Raw genomic sequence first — 19,552 nt, 5'->3', positions numbered from 1 at the left:
CCGGGGAGTTTCCGGTGTTTCTAGTGTGTCTGAGATCGTGAGACAGCTTTCATCACTGTTGAAGATTGAACAAAGCTTGGGTTGGCAGAGGGTTGCAGATGCCTTCCGTTTTTATTCAGGTCAAGCATGCCGTTGAGATGGAGGCGGATTAAAAGTGATTTGAACGTGAATTCCTGTTATCAGGATTTCACGTCATGTTGTCTCTGCTAGCTGCGGCAGGCGGAGTTGAAGAGAACGGGTGACCAGTACTCTTGAGAATAAGTGAATTAAGTAGTGTAGTAAAACAGTCGTCTATCCTTCAGACTCGTTGCAACATCAAACTCCTGTCCTGAAAACAACGCCAATCCCGACAGAAAACGAAAGAAAGGTCCAACATGGGTATATGCCGAGAAACAAGCGCAACCTCCAGCGCAGACAACTCCCAGAGAATTGGTACAAAGCACTCAATCAGAATTCATCGTCGGCAACCGTCTCCCATCGCTTCGTCGCGAGCTTCCGCATCTTCTTGGGACTCCCCGAGCTGCCACCAGTACTTTCGTTGCTAACGCGTAGTTGCTCCATCTTGCGACCGAGGTTGCTCACACCAGTGGCGCCGCCTTTGCGGACACCAAAGTCTTCGCGTTCTTGGAGCGGCTTCCGCTTGCTCGGGCTTCTTTGCGCGAGCTCCCGCTTCAAGATCTCGTTCTCGCGTCGAAGTCTTTCGTTCTCGTCTTCAAGGTCCTCGACAAGTAAATTCTCCTTGTCCTCGCCGGCCTCGTCGTCGATTGTTAGGCCAAGCCCCTTTTCGAAAAGCTCCATCTTACGATCCCAGTGCTCCTCGCCCTTCTCTTGCTCTGCAGCAAGAGTTGCTTTCCAGCGGGCCAGCTCTAACTCGAAGCGAGCGTCAAACTCAGCCATGCAATCCTCGCGGACTGTCTGCTCTAGCTCCAGCAGTCTGTCTTCCATACTGAGCAGATGTGCTTCAGCGGTAACTCTCATCTCGCGTTCGTTGTCTAGCTCGACGTGAAGGTTGGTTATCTCTTCCTGCATACGAGCAATTTCCAGCGCCGCATGCTCCATGAGCACTCTGTCTCCGTTATCTGAATTTGGAGAGAAGTTGCGATGGCCAGACGATCCATGGCCAAAGTATCCTCGGCGCTGTGGAGGCAAATCAGGGGATCTCATTCCTGACGGCGGGTGTGCTGATGAGGGTGTATCGGCCAGAATAGTCGATGTAATGCTGGGAATCCGAGGAATCGTTACTTCCCTAGCGAGGGCGCTATATCTGAGAATCTGCGAGGTAGCATTCGCGTCGCCGTGTGCATCGGCAGTGACGATCATAATGCCTCGCTGGGCATTCCGACGAGGCACAACACCCGCAGATGATGAAGACGACGCTGAGAAGGAGTTTGAGAACAGAAGCTCAGTCATCTTGCATTGCCGGAATGGCATGACAGTAGGCTATGTTATTTCACGTTAGATTTGTCCTGGTTGATGGTCTTCAGCCGACTTGACGTACCTTGCTGCTGTTGCCCATACCGCTTTGTGCCTGGAGACACTGACCGAGATACATCAGACTCTCGTTGATCTTGCCGGCTTCGGCGAGAGTTGCGCCTTGCGTCTTGGCATCTCGGGCACGCTCGGAGCCAGCCAAGTCAACAATAGTCAGAGTATTGCCGGTCCAAGATCGGTAGCGCCCTGCTCTGGATCTTTTCTTCACCTCAACACAGAAGAACCCGTGGCTGCGTGAGGAGACACTATTGCTGCCAGTTCCAGCAACCTGACGCTCATGTAAACCTGCCTCCAATACCATGATAGCTTCTCTCATGGTCGTACACGCAATCTTCTTCAGTCCAGCCACAACCTTCCTATCGGAGGACTGCTCGGTTGATTTGAAGAGTAGAGGCCGACGCCGGTACTCTTTTGTAGCGTTGGATTTGATGGGCGGGGTTAGAAGATCGTAAATTTTGTCATTATAGACCTCGTACATGGACAAAACAACGGCGTAGTCTGAATCGGGGTCCGAAGACACGTTGACGGAGCTAATGTCAGGAGCTGAGGGAAGAGCTGAGGGTCGCTGCAGGGCGCGTCGAGGGGTTGGAGGAGGACCGTGTTCACCCTTCACTAGTTGTTTAGCTGTGTTCTTTACTTTGGATGCTGTAGTCACAGCCATGAAGTGCTTTTCAGCGACGTCTTCGTGAATCTTGAAATCTTCCCGCACTGGCGTGGAAAAGCGATCGCGAGGCTTGCCCCTTGGATGGTCTGGTGTCGACGGCACAAGACGCACGCCTGTCAACTCGACTGGCTGCTGGAATCGCTTTTGCCTCTCGTTGTGTGCGAAAGGCTGAAAGGGAAATTCGACGAAATGAACAGGGGGTCCTACAAGCATCGGTGTTCCCGCCCTTGAACCTCCCCCGCGGGATGAGCCAAAGTCTGCGAAGACAGTCTCGAGGAAACACGGTGCGGATATAATGGTGGCATCCGAGGCATCTGAGGACTGGAGAGAGCTCTCCAAAGTCGGTGAGTCGTACATGTTGGAGCCAATTGATCTGAAGACGACGTCGAGCGCAAGTTGTGTCATGCCTCGTGTTGAGCGTGAGCCAAGAATAGTGTGCGACTATACAATTTATTAGAACAAGTAAGCCAAGATGGGTTACCGAATACAGCTCGAGACTACCTTTCCTGATCCAGTGACGCCCAGAGTAGCGATCAGAGCATCGGTACCATGTCCACCATGAGGAGCCAAGACACCCTCAACAAGTGAGGCGACTCCTGTGCAGTGGAAAACATCGAGCTGAGAGGCCTCTTCTTCGAAGACTCTGGTGAAGGCAAACTTTTCTGTCGATCGCTTGCGGTCATTGGGAGGGTTCAGTGTAATATGGGTTGGATGCGAGCCCTCGTGGGACTCTTCGACATCGACGAATCTGTCGGACAAAGCTGCGCCAGCCGGGGGCGGTCTCAAGCGCAGATATACCTGGAAGAGGTTTGCTGACGACTTCTGCGGCAATGCGGAATCCATCTTTCGCTCTGTTGTTAAAGTTCCTCCGGCGTGGATTGAGTAGATTGGCGATGTCTCTGCTCAGGGACACGCGATTGTCGTGTGATTGATGCTCTTCGTCGAGGTTGAATATCTAGAGCTGGGTCGTCTGGGTCGCGAATAATGCCGATGGGACAAATAGACACAATCCTTGTTTACTGCGATGACCGGGCAACGAGATAAGATAAGCGAGTTCGAGTCGCCCGATTAGATAAGCCGTGAGAATAGGGACGTGCACGTTGATGTCCCTGGCCCCCTGGCAGAAATCTGATCTCACCCCCACCAACTTTTTTTTTGCACGGTGCTCCCCGCTGAGACAAAGTCCCCAGTGGGGCCCGGCTACAGGTACGTACTGCATGTAGGCGCCGGGTCCGACCGATGGTGGGAGGACCTCGAGCTGGGAATTCACAGGTCCAGTCCAACTTCACGTCTCCTTTTGCTCACTTGGCTTAGTCGGTAATTATGGCGAGGCGCCCTTTCTGGAAGCTATCCGTTGTCAAGGCTCAACAGCGGCACTGCACTAAGTACATACGGCCCGACTTGTCAGACAATTTTGTGTCTTTGTTCCTGAATGTGGCAGCATTACCTATCCCTCGGTCATTGACTTTGAGTCAGACCATTAAAGTGTGTAGTCACCACAGGGGCGATCATTAGGTAGGTTGACTGGTCAAGCCTAGGCAGAAAACATAGACCAAGTCTCTCACTGCAGTTGTTGTGGGCATGAGAAGAGCTACCTATGCCCGCTATGGCAGCTCTCTATTCCTTATACAGAGCTCTGCGTTCTTGCATGTAATAGCCCCTCGATCAAAGTTTTACTCAGGCTCGTAGGTCAAATACTTGAGGGATGCACAGGCATCATCCGGCTCGTCAACCCCTCATTTCCCGTCAGTGAGTCATGGACGACAAGAAAGTCAGACAACGCGGACCAGTGCCGTCCAAGGCTGATCCCAATTCCTCCCGCATGACTGGTTGGAAAATTTGAACATGAAGCACTGGGCCCTTTGGGTGGATTGTGGTCGGATTAAGTTGAAAAAAATTTACGAATACACTACGGGCAGCACCGAACCTCCGAGGAGCCTTGAGCCCGCCTAGGCCGGAGCTCGAATACCTACCCTTTTTTCCTACGGGTTATTCCCAATCTGCTGGTTACCACACCTGAATCTGGATGACCCCTCCGAAAGCTACGTATCTGAAAAGGACACTTGACTTTGAGTCTTCCACTGTAAGGTCCTTGCAAGATATGTATCAGAGAGTATGGTGTACCTACGCTTCCCACAGATAGGAAGGAGTCAACAGGTGACTCAACAATTCTCAAACAGAGCAACTGATGTCCAATGACTCTTCTGGATGACTGAAGTTACGGTGTGCTCAAGTGGCTGTTGGTCTTGAGACGTAGACTGATGAGTTGGCCCCTCGACTGCCCCTCGATGATGCGCCTCGAACAGACGACCTTGCGAGCCGAGGCGAATCGGGAGACCGCCTACCTAATACGCATGCTGGAAGCCAGATGCCTGTGCAGGCAAGCGGTGGGCCGTATCCCGAGCTAATAGGGATACTTTGTACGGGTACAGATGCATTGGGTGATGGGAAACTGCAAAGTACAGATATGGCCAGTACCTACACTATGGAGTAGTGAGTGGGGTTACGTGAGAGGAATTTGCTTGGTGCTTGTCAAGGCTCAAGAGGCAGAACTCAGGAGTCAGGAGCTTGACCCTGTGGAGACCGCAATGCACAATCTTGAGGCCACAGCTGCGCCTCTCCCCATCTTCGAGTAGTAGCCTATGGGTTGCTCCCAGTTGGCACCTGGATCTGCCGCTGTTCATGGATGAAGCGTCAACGCTGCGTTGCGGTGTACGATGGATGGTGACCACCTCCCTATTCCGCTGTGGTCAACCATTTGGATCAGCAAGACTACGACAAACAACTCTCGATACTGAGAAGAGCCTACGCAGTCACGGCAGTGTGTACGCCCAAGAGGTGTTCGGCGGGTCATGAGGGAAGGATTAGATATTGGATCTGCCACAATGGAGGAAGGATCAGCTTGTCCCCCCTCCCCCTCGATCTGGACCAGCCTGACGGGTGACGACAGATGGAGGGGTCAAAATCCATTACGGAGTATGTGCCTGGAAGAACTTGGAATAGGTAGACGGGATAGTGAGGTGACACAGGTCGAGGGAGGGGCAGAAATGGTTTAATGAGGTCGACGTTGCTGCCACGGTTGCGTGCTGTGCTGTGCGTGCTGCCGCCTGCGAAAGGCACCTACCAGGTTCGAGGCGAAGAGGGGCGCGGTTGACTTGCAGTTGCTAACCTTTCCACACAGGGTCCTTTCCTCCACATTTTACTGACTTTATCCACTAAATGACGCCGTATCTCCAGCGGATTCTCAGCGCCTGCAGGGCAATTGTAGGAGCACCGGGGGGAGCAGACCGCGAAAAGGCGGTGACGGCGCGCCGGATGAGGGATAGCGCCGTCTCGCTACCCACTCTCAGCGAACCAGAGTGCCAAGCAATGGCAGCAGTGGGCAGGCACGCAGGGCCGCAGATTCCCACACCTTGAGACCCCACCAAAACGGGAGACTTTCAATATGGAGAAGGAGGCACGGAGGAAAAAGTTTGGGCGACAAACGGCAACAGCCAGTAGGTACGTATCCCACACTACGTACCTACAGCGTAGCAGCCCACCAAAAAAAAAAAAAAAAAGTTCGATTGGGTGCTCCACACCCAAGGACGGGGCGACTGGGGGAGCCATATTATTTTCGGAATCCCGGTGCCTCTCATCCTCTTCCCTCTTTTTTTCCTCTCTTCCATCTCAACCATCAAAACCAATTTAACCCCACGAGACAACGAAGTCGCCCTACAACCTTGAAAAGAATCTAGAAACAAACACAAACTTCGTCGAGAATCATGTCCGCCGCTTTCGCTGAGCTGTAAACGCCCACTGCGGAGGTGCCCCTGCGCAGGCACCTCTGCAGTCCAGCAGCCCATCGAGACATTCAATCCATTCTGTTTCCCGACGAAGTTCAAACAGGCTTTCACTGTCCAGAGCCCTCATTGAGAGGACGTCTCTGGCCCATTGACGGAAGTCTGCATCGCTTTTCACTAGAATCGATCAACAAGCCCACTATTCACCGGGCTACGAGAAGCCTATTCGCTTGAAGAAAATATCTTCACCTCCACCTAATCCGACTACCACGACCCCTCCCTCTATCCGACCCCAGACACGATAATTCAGTCGCCCTAGACCTACCTACAAACAAGGCTCACCAAGAGAGCAAATTACATACAATACACAACTATACACATTGTTGGGCATTCGCACGGCATTGATTAGCGCCGGTTATCCAGACAAACTCCCACCCCTCCGAATACTACCATATTGGGTTTCAACCCCTGCCTAACCACCACCAACCATGTCACGCAACGTTCGCAACAAGGCTTCTTCGGCCTCGAGGAAAGCCGCCAAGCGTCGCGACTCTATTACCTCTTCGTCGTCCTTCGACCTGTCTGACGAAGGAGGATATTCTGCTGTCGAAGATATTAGTGATTCTTCTGACGATGACGAGGAAGATGTCGACGCGGCCGAGGAGGAACATATTCTCCACGAGGTGCTACCTACCCCCAGCATCCCGATTCCTCCCCGGCCGCCCATCGTCCAAGAAGAAGAGGATGATGACGATGATGATGATGACGACGAAGAAGAAGACGAAGAGGAGGAGCAGGAGCAAGAAGACGAAGACGATGGCGCAGCAGATATCGAGGATGCCGCCAGTTGGGATGGCATCATGTCAGAGGTTGACGAAAGTGCTGCTTCTGATCACCACCACCGTCCTGCGGAGCGCCACGTGCGCTTTGATGTTCCCTCGAGTGATTCCGACTCCACCGATACGGAAGATGATCATGCCGATTTCTTCCCCGACATCTTTGTCGATCAGAGCTCTCTCGATCCGGCCTTCCGTCGCGAGATTGAAAAGGATGATGAAAACGACGAGTCTGAAAACTCAAATTCATTCTGGGACTACCATGGCGATTATCATGGAGCCTATGGGTACGCCCCTGACGCAGACTCGGATATTGAGGCTGTCGTTCAGGAACTCGGCGATGATGATACGCCAATTGCTACTCCTATGACCACCGGCGAACTCTCTGAGATGCCCACTCCGGTCGCAGCGCTTGAGGAAACCCAAGAGCTAGACGGCTATGAGAGTGAGTTTGCTCTTTGTGACAAGAATCATGAGAATGTGTGATTGCTAACTCGCCCAATTAGCTGATGGTGATACCACTGAAGAAGATGAGCCGGAGCCAGTTGTCCGCCGCAAGATTAAGCGTCCCGAACCCTCCGCGGATCAGTGGGATGATTCTGACACGGATCATCCGGTCAAGGGCCATCGTGGACAGCCGCGTGTCGGCCGCTTCAACCTCGACAACTCTGAGCGGAAGCCCATTGCTGTTGTGAACCCCATCTCACGAAAGATGATGATCTTCACTCCCCATCGTCGCCGTCAGCTTGATCTGTCCCCCGAACAGTTCAACTTCCAATTTCTGGCCCCCATTGATGAGAACCAACCCTCTCCCATGATGAGCAGTTCTGCACAGATTATGATGAGTGCAATGTTCTCATCCAATACCTTTGGTGACTACCTCAACACTCAGGCCATGGGACCTACCGAGGCCTTCTTCCCCTTCCAGTCCGAACCCAATACTGCCGATGAGAGCTCGGATGTTGGATTCGATGAGGAGGAGGATGACGAGGTTGAAAAGTCTCTAAACATCAGCGACTTCATCGAGTTCGATGAGGGCCGGTCCTCTGCGGATGAAGACGAGGACAACCAGTGGGACGCCGATCCCCTGAACTCTACCCCTGCTCGACCACGCACCGCTTCCAGCGATGTTGACCTCCACTCCCACATCAACGCCACCAACGTGGGAGCATTCCGTCGCGACCAGATCAACCAACGTCTCATTCTGAGCGACAAGGCCACGCAAGACTCCCTCGCCCTAAGCAGTCCATACAACTACACTGCCCTGCGTGGTCTCAAGTCAGATCGCTTCGAAACTGCAGCCGTTCCCTTGACGCCCCTTCGACGATCCAAGAAGCAGATGCGTGACGCAGCGCGCAGTCCTCTAGAGTCCATGTCACAAAAACGCAAGGCATCCAGTGAGATGCCCATGGGCCACAAGCGCCATCGCAGCATCTCGGATGTCAACTTGCTACACATCTAGCCGATGCCGTAGCGTTTGACTTATCCGGCATGTTTAATGCGACAAAAAACGGTTGAGGATGGCGTGGCAAGGTGTCCTCAAGTAATAGGCACCTGCCATCCCTGGCCTCATACACATTGGCTATCGGTGCCCTTCTTGTTTCCTTATGTTACACATTCTTACACTTCCCGTCGAATCGACGGGAATGACGGTAGACAAAAGCGCAAAAGTTATAGACCTTGAAAGCAAGTGTCTGAAGAGCGAACAAAGTCAGCCCCATACAACCGACCAATTCTTGTTGGTGGAAAGAGTCTCCCTCTCACGGTCTGCAGCGGCAACCTGTTTCCTAGTTTCGTATCAATGAAAATCATGATCTCCTACCTTGTGCCGTTACCGTGTGTCTGTCTTGCATTACCTATTCAATCCTGTGACGATATTGGTCCGCGCTTGGGAGCCGTAACGATGGTGAGATAAGACTCTAGATTTGCGTTTGCTCTGCATGAAGATATGTCGAAAGACATCAAGTATGTACAAGAAAGAATTCATCATCCCGTCTTCTCAACCCCGCCCCAACCTCACAGCAGTCGTTCCTCATTATAAATAACTCTTTCAATCCCCTCGCTCATAAGTATTCCAGCCGGTCGATGCATTGACTCAGCTGTAAGCGTCAATGGCATTGTTGAACGCCGTATCAATCGGCTCAATCAGCGTCTTAGCGAAGGCCTGCAACGCCTCGGGGACCTTCTCAATGACAGCCGCGCTGAACTTGTCTGTCGCGCTCTGCTCCGACTTGAGGTTGAGCAGAATGACCGGGCTCAGCAGGAGCTTGTCAAACTTGGGCTTCGCGTCAACGACGGCGGTGAGCGTGGTCTGCACGCCGCTCGACAGCTTCTGCGTTGCCTGCGCCACCCCGATGGCCTCGAGGGCGCTGAGCGGCTCCGAGTCTTCGGCGACCTTGGTGGCCTCGTTGATCTTGATGAGGAGCTTGGTGGAGTCGATGATGATGGGGAGCGTGCCGAAGAGGCCGCCATCCCAGGACGACACGGTGTCGCCCAGCTCCGTGTTCTGGGCCGCGATCTCATCCATAGCGGCCACGATGGCGGCGCCGTCGGCGAGGACTGAGGTGGCGAAGAGGCCGAGGAGGGAGAACTTGAGAAGCATGTTGTCTGTGGTCGAGGTCTCTGTGGACTAACACAGCCGAGAGCTTTGCTTGAGTATTGAGAAAAGTATGGATCTGAATCTGGATCTAAGACTGCTGATTGACCGAGACACCATTCTGAATATCGCGACCTCCACCAGCTCTTTATACTTATTGCTCGTACGATTCCAGAACATCATCGTTGTTCTCATCACATTAACTACATTTTAGCTTGCATGTTGGCTCATGTTCCTCCGCCTATCACACCTATTCAACATCTAGCGACCTTCCATCAAGGTAATATTCCCCCGCAAACACCATCGGTCAAGGACACTCAATTACCACATCAAGAATTAGGCGACGTAGGATCGTGCCGTCACAATCCTGGAAGCCAGAAAGCTTCACATGCCCCCTCGGCCGAGAACCCCATGTGCTCATCTACCCAACGTGCCTCAGCTCCCCCCCAGAACAAACACCTACCCGTGTCGTCCCCATCACGAACACATGCTCAGCCAGCAGTTCACGACACCTCCAAGCCGAGGAGCGCAGGGATCTTACCCCAGATTCCGCCCTTCCTCCCCCCTGAACACCCCCGCTGATCTGCCCTCTTTCCCCTCATGCAAGCCTTGCAAGGTGCCTGCCGATGTGACTTGCCCGACACGAGAGGAGGTGCACAAACGCCCGCCATTGGACGGCGTAAACACAGTCCGGCTCCGGCATTGGCCTTTTTTCTCGCGACTCGGGGCGGCTGGCTGACTGTGAGGGCGGCCGGACGTCATGGTTGGTGCGAGTTGGCGGGCTTTTAGCCTTTTTGGACCTGAGCCAATGGTTCCTCCGAGCTTTTACTTCGTCTAATGAGGCGGTTGACATTGGAGGATGCGATGGCAGGTTTGTCGTTTCCTTCTGTTCTGACGAAATATGTGAAGGGCTGTTGAGATTCGGGTGGCTGAGAGCGGCAGCCTACATTCATACACTTTGAGGACTTTGTCACACCAATTGGCAAAGTCTAAAGACAACATCGATTGAGATAAATTACGAGTTACTTGACCAGCTCCATTTCGTCTTTCCAACTCCGGTCTTTCCGCAATCTCGTAAACTTGGGGGTCTTCGTCTACTGTACAGTTATATTCATCTTTGTGAGCATACTTCAACCCAAACAGTCCTTCAAGTGATGCCAAATTCGCCCTTGAACGTCTGGTATTTTCATACCTCAGCTGTTACTCAACGCACAGCCAGGCAGAAGAGATCACAAGGAATGAACTCAGTCGAAGTGACAAAGAAGTGACAATGTCAAGTCTAATTCTAGAGAGTCTGGCAATTGTGGGAACGAGAGAGCAGGTTGCGTCATTGAGTTGTCAGTCACACTTGATCAGAATGGTCCGAGATACATACCGTCAACACATGCCCCAATAGATTAATGGTAAGTGACAAGAAAGACACCAGATAGCAATGAAATCAATTCTATGTGACTCCTCCCAAGGAAGACGCAGAGACCAAAGCCATATTTCAAGATCCTATACGCCTAATTACCACATAGTTCTCCATCTTCTGCAAGACCAATTGAATCAGGATGTGTGTAAGCAGCTGCAATTGGGAAACTATTGCAATGCATACCACAGACCCACTAATTGACAGTCAAAACAAAGCAAGTCTAGCCACCCTGACCCTCTAAACTTCATTCAAATTGAATACCATTGTCTATCAAAAGGATACGGACGATTGCCAAGGGAATCAAAAATCGAACCGACCGAGCTGGGACTCGAACCCAGAACCTTTGCCACCGGAAAGCAACGCGCTGCCATTGCGCCACCCGGCCGTATCCTTTGTTTTCCGATGAAAGCCGGGGTCGACTGACTGAGTAAGAAGCCTTGCACTCGCGAAGGACGGGCATTTCTGGCTTCTCCGTCGGCGATGCGAGAGCTAGAAGCCCTTGATGCTGTAGCGATAGCCTCTGGTATCTGAGCGGTGTAAGTTCGAAGTCACAGTGAAGAAGGCTTGAGGGGCGATGGCTGCGGGTGCTTGAAGGCTGTTTCAATGTCCGTCCGGCCGGAGCAGGGTGGGTCGCGGACGGCCCGGTGTCTTGGACATGCCGGAATTCAATGACAGCCGGAAAGGCAGGTGAAGGAAGCTGGGTGTGTCCGCAATTTCCAATCTTGTGACTCGTTGACATGGTAGCTTTTGTGATTTCACAACACTATGGATGTCAGGGATCGTCCAAAAGGATGCTCGGTCGCAAGTGGGGAAGCGGGGTAGCTTTCAAACCATCGGAGCTGATGGTGAAGATGCTGGGGGCAGTAAATATCACAAACACGCCAGTTGAGTCGACAGGTCCTGCCAAAAAGTCTATGCAAATTGCTGTTCTGGTCTAGGATGCTCTATCCATAAGACGCGCAATCATGTGTGTGGGCAGCGCAGCCGGGGCCTCGACATATTCGAAGCTCATGGGGTATCAACTACAAGCAAGCCATCCTCCACGATTGGCCCAATTCCTAAAAGACAAGACATTGCGCGACTGAGTATGCTCACTCATCGTCGTCATTGAGACCAAAGTCGTCGTCGTCATCGTCTTCACCCATCCCCTGATCGTCCTCATCGTACATGTGGGATTCGTCGCCCATGTCATCGTAGTCATCCCCACCACCGTACTCGTCGTCTTGGTGCTCATGGCCCCCGTCGCCATCAATGGGCTCGATTTCTTCTTCTTCTTCGTCGTAGTGGTCGTCCACAACACTAGGCGCCTTGCTCGTAGGACGGCTCGCAGCTTCACTCTCAGGCCGGGAGCCCGGGTCACCTTGACCAGCGACGTCGAACATCTGTCGGATAGCCTCGTAGTTGATGCGCTTCGAGAAACCACGCTCCTTCATGACATTCACAGCAGCCTCGCCTGGTGTGCTGGCAGGTGTCGTCTGGCCTTCGCCAATACGAGGGCGCTTCTTCCGCTTGCGATCCTTCTTAGGCTTCTTCTCCTCCAGCTTCTTGCGGAACAGACGCTCCTGCGATGCGCGCAGCCAGTCTTTGTTTTCATTGACCCACAGAAGCTCCTTGATCTTGATCTCATCAGGAGTCAACATGCAGTTTGCAACTTCAGGATCATCGGCGAACTCGTCTTCGCCAACCTCGGGCGCCATTGAGACAGACTTGTCTGGTTGCTGCTGGAGGGCCCAGATCGAGTGGATGCGAGCTCGCTGCTCGGCGTTGCTGAAAGCTTTTGCGTGCTCGTAGGTCTCGGGATCATTCATAATTTCCGAGATCTGATCTTCCATCTCTGCCTCATCTTCCTCCCACTCTTCGTTGATTGGCAACGACGGCTTCGGTTGCCGCGTCTTTTCACTGCCAGCATCCGTCTGTGATGACTCTTCATTTTCCTTCTCCGCGTCGCCGAATTCTTGAGCCAGGCCCTCAAGATGTTGGGTGCTGTTAGCATCCCTTAAAGCCGGCTCGTTGACGGCAATTTTGGACGGGAGAGGGGGGATAATGTAGCCGGCCTTATCTCGACGATACTCAATAGTCGGCGCTGCAGACAAATCAGGCGGTGGCAGAGAGGGCGCAGGTGTCGTCCTGTTGTTATCACCGTCGTCTGAGATAGTTCGCTTCCGCTTCTTGCCAAGCTCTGCCTGCTGCGCTTGCCAAGCCTCGGTGTTCCGGTAGAAAGACGGGGGGTCATGAGAGCTAGAGCCGAAATCTTGAGACAAGAAGTCTTCCACCGTCATTTTACTGGTCTCTGTCACATTGAACTCCTCGAGACGTTCCTGGATGGTGTGGTTCGTGACTTTGACAATATATACAACTTCCCGAACGGTTCGCCGGAAGTTGTGCATTCGAGCAGCCATCAGAAGACACGCTCCACAGATACCGGATGGACGACGGCCCATGACGATCCAATCTTGCTTCATGCGACGGACAAGGCGGACAGCGTCCTCGGCGACGCGATTGGTCATATGCTTGAATTCGAGCTTGGAGGCGAATCGGTAGATGATGTCTTCCGGGAAGACCGGAGACTCTCCGCTTGGGAAGAGGCAAAGAGTCTTGGTCAAGGCTTTGAAGGTTCTTCCTAATACAAACACGTTGACCTGGATAATGTCGCCAATATCGATGAGCATAACGCGACACGGCCTTTCCATTCTGCATGCAGCGTAGAGGCAGACAGCTGCGACAGTGATGATCTTTCGACCCTGTGTGAAACCTGACTGGGAGGCAAGCTTGAAACACTGCACAGCGGTGTTGACAGTGTTATCGCTGAGATTGAGGCGCTGAGCATAACCCTGCATCAGGGCGCGAGCCTCGCGGATGGTCTTCTCTCTGTCGTCGGAACCACCAACACGGCGAAAGGCTGGGCCCATGCTCCTCACGCCAGCTTGGTCGGCGGCGATATAGCTTCCCTGTACCATGGCAGCACCGGAAGAGGTCTCGCCAAACTGAACTTCGGCAACGATGTTGCTGTCATCGGCGACACGACCGCAGGTTTGACAGATGCCATCGACGACATTGGGCTTGACACAGGCCTTGTTCGGACATTGTGGGCGGTTCGAGATGGCGACAGTAGGGGGTCTTGCTCGATTCTGTTGTGCCTGAGCAGCAGCGTTGGCTGCGGCGGCGGCGGCGCTAGCTTGCTGGCGTTCGGCTTGCTCGCGAATGGCTCGAATGCGGTTCGGTGGTTGGAAAGGCTTCGACTTAGCAGCCGGCTTTTGGGACTTTTTGGTGGGCGTTAGGAAGGAAGACATTGTTTCGACGAGGGGCACCTTGCGAAGGCGGAGGCGACTCGCGGGGGGTTCGGGAGGCCTAGGAGAATTTTGTCGAGAAAGGAAGAGTTGTTTGCAGCATGGGCGTTTGGAAGATGCGGATTACGAAGCTGCGAATGGCCTCGTGAACATCCCCTTTCCTCCAGCACTAGGCTACAGAGGTTGCCAGTCTGCTTCGCCTTCACACCTCAGACGACGTGGATAAAAGCAATGGCGTGCGCAGGCGTGGCTTGGTGCGAGGTTTGTCGACGCGTTTGGTGATGTGGGCAGGAGTAATACAATGGGCGAATAGAGTGTAAGTGAATTGAAGATGGAGTCTGCTATGGCTTGTCTGCAGAGGTGTCTGCAGAGGGATACTGGTGGTCGGCGGAATGAGGTGAAGAATGGGAAATTTTGTGGGGTTGGCGACGAGATGGTCGAGCGGGGGAAGGTGCACGTTTGTGAGATGGAAGGCCGGTGCGCAGTCAGTGGTGGGATGTAGGCATTTGCTGAGTCAATCTCCGTTACCTTCCATAAAAGGGAATATCCACTTTTTCGTGTTTGTTCCAGAGCTGCTGGTTCGAATCTGCGTCCGTCTGCACAACTAAAATATTCCAACGACGCACTGGAGATACTTCCAGCAACATCACATCAATATAGCCTCACTGATGTGGCTGTTGAGATTCTCTGTCCTCCTAAATGAACAATGCCTGTCATCAACTTGAAGAACTCGATCAGTTGAATTTACCTTGCGGGAACTGCTTCCAAATCAGGCAGTATTCTCAGCAGATACAGATACAATGCCTATCGGCGGAGACTCCGCTGGTAACCGGCGCCAGCCAATCCCTTAAGCTCTTCCACCTGCGGGCCGAGTCACTTCTGTTTTGCCCCGCGTGCTGAGGGAATCGCGGGGCAACTTGATCAGTGACATGTAGGTTCAAGCGAACATTCTATCGACACTTGTCCTGATCATGAGGCCTCTTTGGATTCATAAGCATCCTAAGCGGGAATGAAGATTCACGGAGCTTCTCCTTTCAGGTTTATAGCGCTACAAACTACTCCTAACCATGATTCTTCGTGTTACTGGCCCTTATGAAAAGCCCGGAAACCCAATTGCGCTTTAAGTACTGAGAAATCGGTTTCGGTATGGGCGGCTTATCGGCCCATTGCACCGTCACAACGACACAAGGTGAAGAGACCCTGCATGACACCTTAGATCGGCAAACATCCTACAAGTATGAATACTTCGTGTTGCTTACTGCGGGGCAAGTGCGGGAAGTCACCAAGTAGGTAGCTTACTTGGTAACTCTCACACCATCTGCATTGAAGTGTCCGGTGCAGAACGAGCCGTAGTACCATTCTCGCTCAAGCCTATTTAAACCTCCAAGCACCCATCACTATTCTCTGCCTCATTTTCTCAACTTCAGTATATCCACGCAATTTCTACACATATACTCTCTTTATTCTTGGCGAGTACAACACAATCAAGATACCTTAATCTAGTCAATCATGTCTTCATTTACCCTTTCCGCTGCCCCCAACACAGACGTATGGAAGAAGCCGCCTGCTCACAACGTCTACGATGGTAACTTAGACTCACTCCTAACATATGCCGCAAGTTAACAAACCTAGCTCCCACAAAAACGGTTCCGGCCAAGCCCCTAAGCCAATTCAAGTCTGCCAAAATTACATTCACCGCAGACTGGACCGAACAGTACGACCAGGCAGGCCTCATCGTCACCTTTGACTCTAACTCTGGCCGCGAGAAGAGATGGATCAAGACCGGCCTGGAGTACTACCAAGGCACGCCACAGCTCAGCACCGTTGCCTGCGACCGCTGGGCCGACTGGAGCATTACCCCTCTCGCCGCCTTTGAGGACACCAAGAGCATCACTGTGCTCATCGAGCAGGAGCGCGACTTCATGGGCCCGAGCTTCTGGGTGTACTACGTGAAGCAGGACGGCACCAAGGTGCCGCTGCGTGAGATTTGCTGGGTTTTTGGAGACGATGACTGCACTGGCAAGGATTGGAATCTGACCGTTGGCGCTTTGGTTGCTCGGCCTGCCAAAGATGCCAAGAGCGATCTTGAGGTTCAGTTCAAGGACTTTGACGTGCAGTGGTCTGAGTGAGCGTCAAACAGGGTAGCTCGATACCCTCCCAGCCTAAAAATAAATATAAAGAATGTATCTATGACAATATCGGTGCTCAAAAACGGTACAATGCACATCTTCAAAGATGCAATGGTCATAGGCAATCGAAGTTGTGATTATAGATTATGTAATTAAGTCTAGTATGACATGGTCTAACGTCATGAACATTGTACTCCATTGCTCGATGGAATTCAGCCCCTGATCGCAATATTCGGGTATCATCCGTTTTCCATACCAAGCATCCAAGGTCCTCCACAGCTCTCATCCAACAGTGCTCGATCAAGCTCGGCTTCCGGGACCGTAGTACGTCCCGTCTGGGCCGGTTTCGGCTATCCTCTCAGTTGTATCAACATTGGCTCCTGACATTTGCCCTTTGTCATGCTGCGGTTGAAAAGAAGATTGCTGCGGCGAGTACGGGTAGGGCTGGTATGAACCTGCAGGCTGCATCGGCGGCGGCCCGTTGATAGGCACCATATAAACGGGAGGAGGGCGAGCATTGCGCTGCTTGCATTCAATACAGGCGCGGACGAAGAGGGTGAAATTGTCGATACTATGAGGTGTTAGCGATCATCCCGAGGCTTTTCGAAACACTCATATCGAGTACTAACAACAAGAGGGCAGTGAACGCCATTACAGCATCCTGCATAGAGGTGACCTGGCCACCACTCAACACCCACGACCGCGGACCATCGCGGAGGATGATGTTTGCAATCTCCCATCCAGTGGCCACCATGAAGACGAGCCAGAAGAGCAAGTGCATTCCGACGTGAGCACCGGGGTGGATTCCACGCCTCCCGCCTCTCGCGCAGATGGTGATGAGTTCAGAGGTTTCCCAACACACAAGAGCGGCTGCCTAAAAGCGGGTTAGATATCTCATGTCCCCGATATTAAACCGTCATTCTAGGAGCACACTGCTTACGGGGAATCCACTGAATACAAGATAGAATGAACTTGAGAATGAGTAAAATATGAGAGAGAGCGAGATGCCGAGGACGATGGCGCTGAACGCAATATTGAAGCCGCGAATGACAATCTTTGCTCGGTGCCATTTTGCGTTGAATGGGATTTCTTGAGGAGCTTGTTGCGCGTATGGCACGTAGCCTTCGAAGCCATCAGGCGGTGCGTACTGCGACTGTGGTGCGTACTGCGTTGAAGCCATTATGAATTTGAGTGGCTCAGTGAGCGTCTTATACACTTCGACAGCGACTTTATAACACGAGAGTACACGATTCTGGTGTAGTCCGAACCGCAAAATGAGCGGCAACAAAACCGATGGCGCTTTTCAACACGAACCGAATAGGAGCAAGAGACACAGGCGTTGGTTCAAATTTTCGGCACCGGAATTTTGGCTCATTTTATCGCACGACTGTGCCGCTCTTCTAACGGTTTGGTGCATGATACAGGCACCGGCGCGGTAACAATCGCGTCCCAAAAAGGACGGCGCCCCTGGCTAGAACCAGTTGGCGGCGGAGATCAGGGTCTTGCCATTGGACCACAATTTTGGCTCATATGGGCCTTAAGCAGAACCCTGTCAGCTGTGCCGTTGGCTGCCTAGACACAAAGAAACCCCAGTTCGTGCCACGAGAGCTGAAGATGCACTACGATTGCGAGATCGAGGGCATAACGGTCCTCGAGGGAATGGGAGACATATTGTGTCTAACGCCTGGACCTCGGTAGTTGATGCGCTGGAGGTTTTCCCACTATGAGACCTGACAATATGATTCTCTCATCTCTGTAAACCCCAGCGTTGGGTGCCAGCTGTACAATGGTAAATTCTCAGGATGTCTGTCTCAGTTCACAGAAGCGCTGCGGTGGCTGGCAAAAGCCCCGCCAAATCTCACGTACGAGACCGAGGCCCCATCGGTCATCGAAATCAATCAATCCAAGTATCACCGTCACGGCTACCCTAAAAAACCGCAAATGTGCTGTTTCTCCAATCTTGTTGGTCTCTGCAGCGGCTGTCGCGATTCTGTCGCTCGATGGCTCCTGACTGGTTTCGAATGTGAGTATCAATTTTCTGGCCATAATGACGAGTCTACTCTCTCTGCAGCACCACTACCAAGCCCATTATTCCCAGCATTGCCGTCTTCAACCACGGATATTCTGAAAGGAGGATCGTAACGTAGCCGACGAAGGGGATGTATGCGACGACGCTGCCGATGATATCCTTGCGCACAAGGTAGTCCTGATCCTTGGCATAGAGCTCTGCTTTGGATCAGTCTTTACTCACGTCACGGAGAACTCGAAGGGAGGGAGCCACGAACCAGTGTCATCGGAGTTGTTGTTGTCGCCCTTGGTAAGGAGCTTCGCTTCCGGTCTATAACGAGCCTCTCGGTTAGCAAGGAAAGCAATGGGAGACGGAGTGTACGAGTAGCTTACCCAGAGCCGAATCTGCGAACCACTCTGTGGACAATGGGAATATTCTTGCCCTTGACTTCGTAGACAACGATCTCGCCAACGTCGGTTTCCTGGATCAGGTTGCGGTTCCAAAGGAAAAGGAGATCGCCTCTCTGAAAGGCAGGCTCCATTGAACCACTGAGAACGACGACAATCGGACTGGGGGAATCGGAAATCACGGAAAGACCCTTCCACATCTGCCACTGGAGTTAGCAAGAGCTTCTTTGGGGAAGGCCGATGTGCACACCATAAAGGCAGTCGAGAGGATCAGCGCAAAGTTGAGCAGTTGCGACGCTGCCTGGCGCGGGTTTCCGAGACTCGACAGCATGTTTCCGGCGGTTCTGATAAGTGCGGGCGGTGTTTTTGGTAGCGTCGTCGGTGGTGGCAGGTCTCGGGTCGTGATGGTCAGTTTGGAGTTGAGTTCTGGCCAGCAACGCACCTTCCTTGAAGCTGGAAGCAAGAGCAAGAGCACAGGCCAGCTATTTTGCAGACGTGGAACGTGTCAATGGAGATCCTGAGGTACGTACTCTACTTATCTTATCGGTTCTCACCAACGGTCGGCTCAAGACGGGCGTGGTGCACAGACCACCGTTTATTCTCCTTCTGCTTGGAGCTCTCTGGTCCAGTGAGCCTGCCTCATCTAACATCTCCAAGCTGCAAGCTGCATCTTCTTCGTAGGGAGAACCACATAAGTCATGGTATACAAAGCATTCCTGCAGCTTAAGCAGCAATTGAGTTAAATGTACACCATAACATGCATTGGATACCAGTCGTCTTGCAGGAATTTGCTACAAGTCAAACACGATGAGCTCCTACTCACCATAGATGGAGTTAGGATATTCGCAGGTCAAGTTAAATATAAGAACTCACCAGCACCCGTCGTGGGTTTCCCAATATCAAGTCACAGCGCTGGTATCAATGGCTCGCTTTGTATG

General features: G+C 52.5%; 8 protein-coding genes across 8 annotated transcripts; 3 read left to right on the top strand and 5 right to left on the bottom strand.

Annotated features, from left to right (window-relative positions):
• Window positions 1-447: 447 nt before the first annotated feature.
• On the bottom strand, window positions 448-2,998 carry CTAM01_05548 (kinesin motor domain-containing protein; the record flags this gene model as incomplete). Its single annotated transcript, XM_060521578.1, has 3 exons — window positions 448-1,440; window positions 1,499-2,596; window positions 2,657-2,998. 3 exons carry the CDS (start codon window positions 2,996-2,998, stop codon window positions 448-450), a joined length of 2,433 nt encoding a protein of 810 aa, XP_060383792.1.
• Window positions 2,999-6,425: 3,427 nt separating this feature from the next.
• CTAM01_05547 (uncharacterized protein) lies at window positions 6,426-8,235 on the top strand (the record flags this gene model as incomplete). Its single annotated transcript, XM_060521577.1, has 2 exons — window positions 6,426-7,218; window positions 7,280-8,235. The coding sequence occupies 2 exons, from the start codon at window positions 6,426-6,428 to the stop codon at window positions 8,233-8,235; spliced, it is 1,749 nt and encodes a 582-aa protein (XP_060383791.1).
• A 633-nt stretch (window positions 8,236-8,868) lies between these two features.
• On the bottom strand, window positions 8,869-9,375 carry CTAM01_05546 (uncharacterized protein; the record flags this gene model as incomplete). Its single annotated transcript, XM_060521576.1, has 1 exon — window positions 8,869-9,375. One exon carries the CDS (start codon window positions 9,373-9,375, stop codon window positions 8,869-8,871), a length of 507 nt encoding a protein of 168 aa, XP_060383790.1.
• Window positions 9,376-9,489: 114 nt separating this feature from the next.
• On the top strand, window positions 9,490-9,951 carry CTAM01_05545 (uncharacterized protein; the record flags this gene model as incomplete). Its single annotated transcript, XM_060521575.1, has 2 exons — window positions 9,490-9,834; window positions 9,865-9,951. Coding segments are annotated over 2 exons (432 nt in total), but the record flags the coding sequence as incomplete, so codon positions are not given.
• Window positions 9,952-11,874: 1,923 nt separating this feature from the next.
• CTAM01_05544 (Brf1-like TBP-binding domain-containing protein) lies at window positions 11,875-14,073 on the bottom strand (the record flags this gene model as incomplete). Its single annotated transcript, XM_060521574.1, has 1 exon — window positions 11,875-14,073. One exon carries the CDS (start codon window positions 14,071-14,073, stop codon window positions 11,875-11,877), a length of 2,199 nt encoding a protein of 732 aa, XP_060383788.1.
• A 1,506-nt stretch (window positions 14,074-15,579) lies between these two features.
• Window positions 15,580-16,199, top strand: CTAM01_05543 (uncharacterized protein; the record flags this gene model as incomplete). The annotated part of the gene is made up of 2 exons (XM_060521573.1): window positions 15,580-15,655; window positions 15,703-16,199. 2 exons carry the CDS (start codon window positions 15,580-15,582, stop codon window positions 16,197-16,199), a joined length of 573 nt encoding a protein of 190 aa, XP_060383787.1.
• A 300-nt stretch (window positions 16,200-16,499) lies between these two features.
• On the bottom strand, window positions 16,500-17,379 carry CTAM01_05542 (uncharacterized protein; the record flags this gene model as incomplete). Its single annotated transcript, XM_060521572.1, has 3 exons — window positions 16,500-16,770; window positions 16,829-17,073; window positions 17,140-17,379. 3 exons carry the CDS (start codon window positions 17,377-17,379, stop codon window positions 16,500-16,502), a joined length of 756 nt encoding a protein of 251 aa, XP_060383786.1.
• Window positions 17,380-18,255: 876 nt separating this feature from the next.
• On the bottom strand, window positions 18,256-18,945 carry CTAM01_05541 (signal peptidase I; the record flags this gene model as incomplete). Its single annotated transcript, XM_060521571.1, has 4 exons — window positions 18,256-18,425; window positions 18,485-18,537; window positions 18,600-18,814; window positions 18,865-18,945. 4 exons carry the CDS (start codon window positions 18,943-18,945, stop codon window positions 18,256-18,258), a joined length of 519 nt encoding a protein of 172 aa, XP_060383785.1.
• Between the last annotated feature and the right edge of the window lie 607 nt (window positions 18,946-19,552).

This window comes from Colletotrichum tamarilloi (assembly GCF_030869305.1).
Source record: "Colletotrichum tamarilloi strain Tom-12 chromosome Unknown Scaffold_14.1, whole genome shotgun sequence".
Lineage (NCBI taxonomy): Eukaryota > Fungi > Ascomycota > Sordariomycetes > Glomerellales > Glomerellaceae > Colletotrichum > Colletotrichum tamarilloi.
The sequence above is the reverse complement of the archived record's forward strand: the minus strand, read 5'-3'. Positions and strand labels throughout refer to the sequence as shown.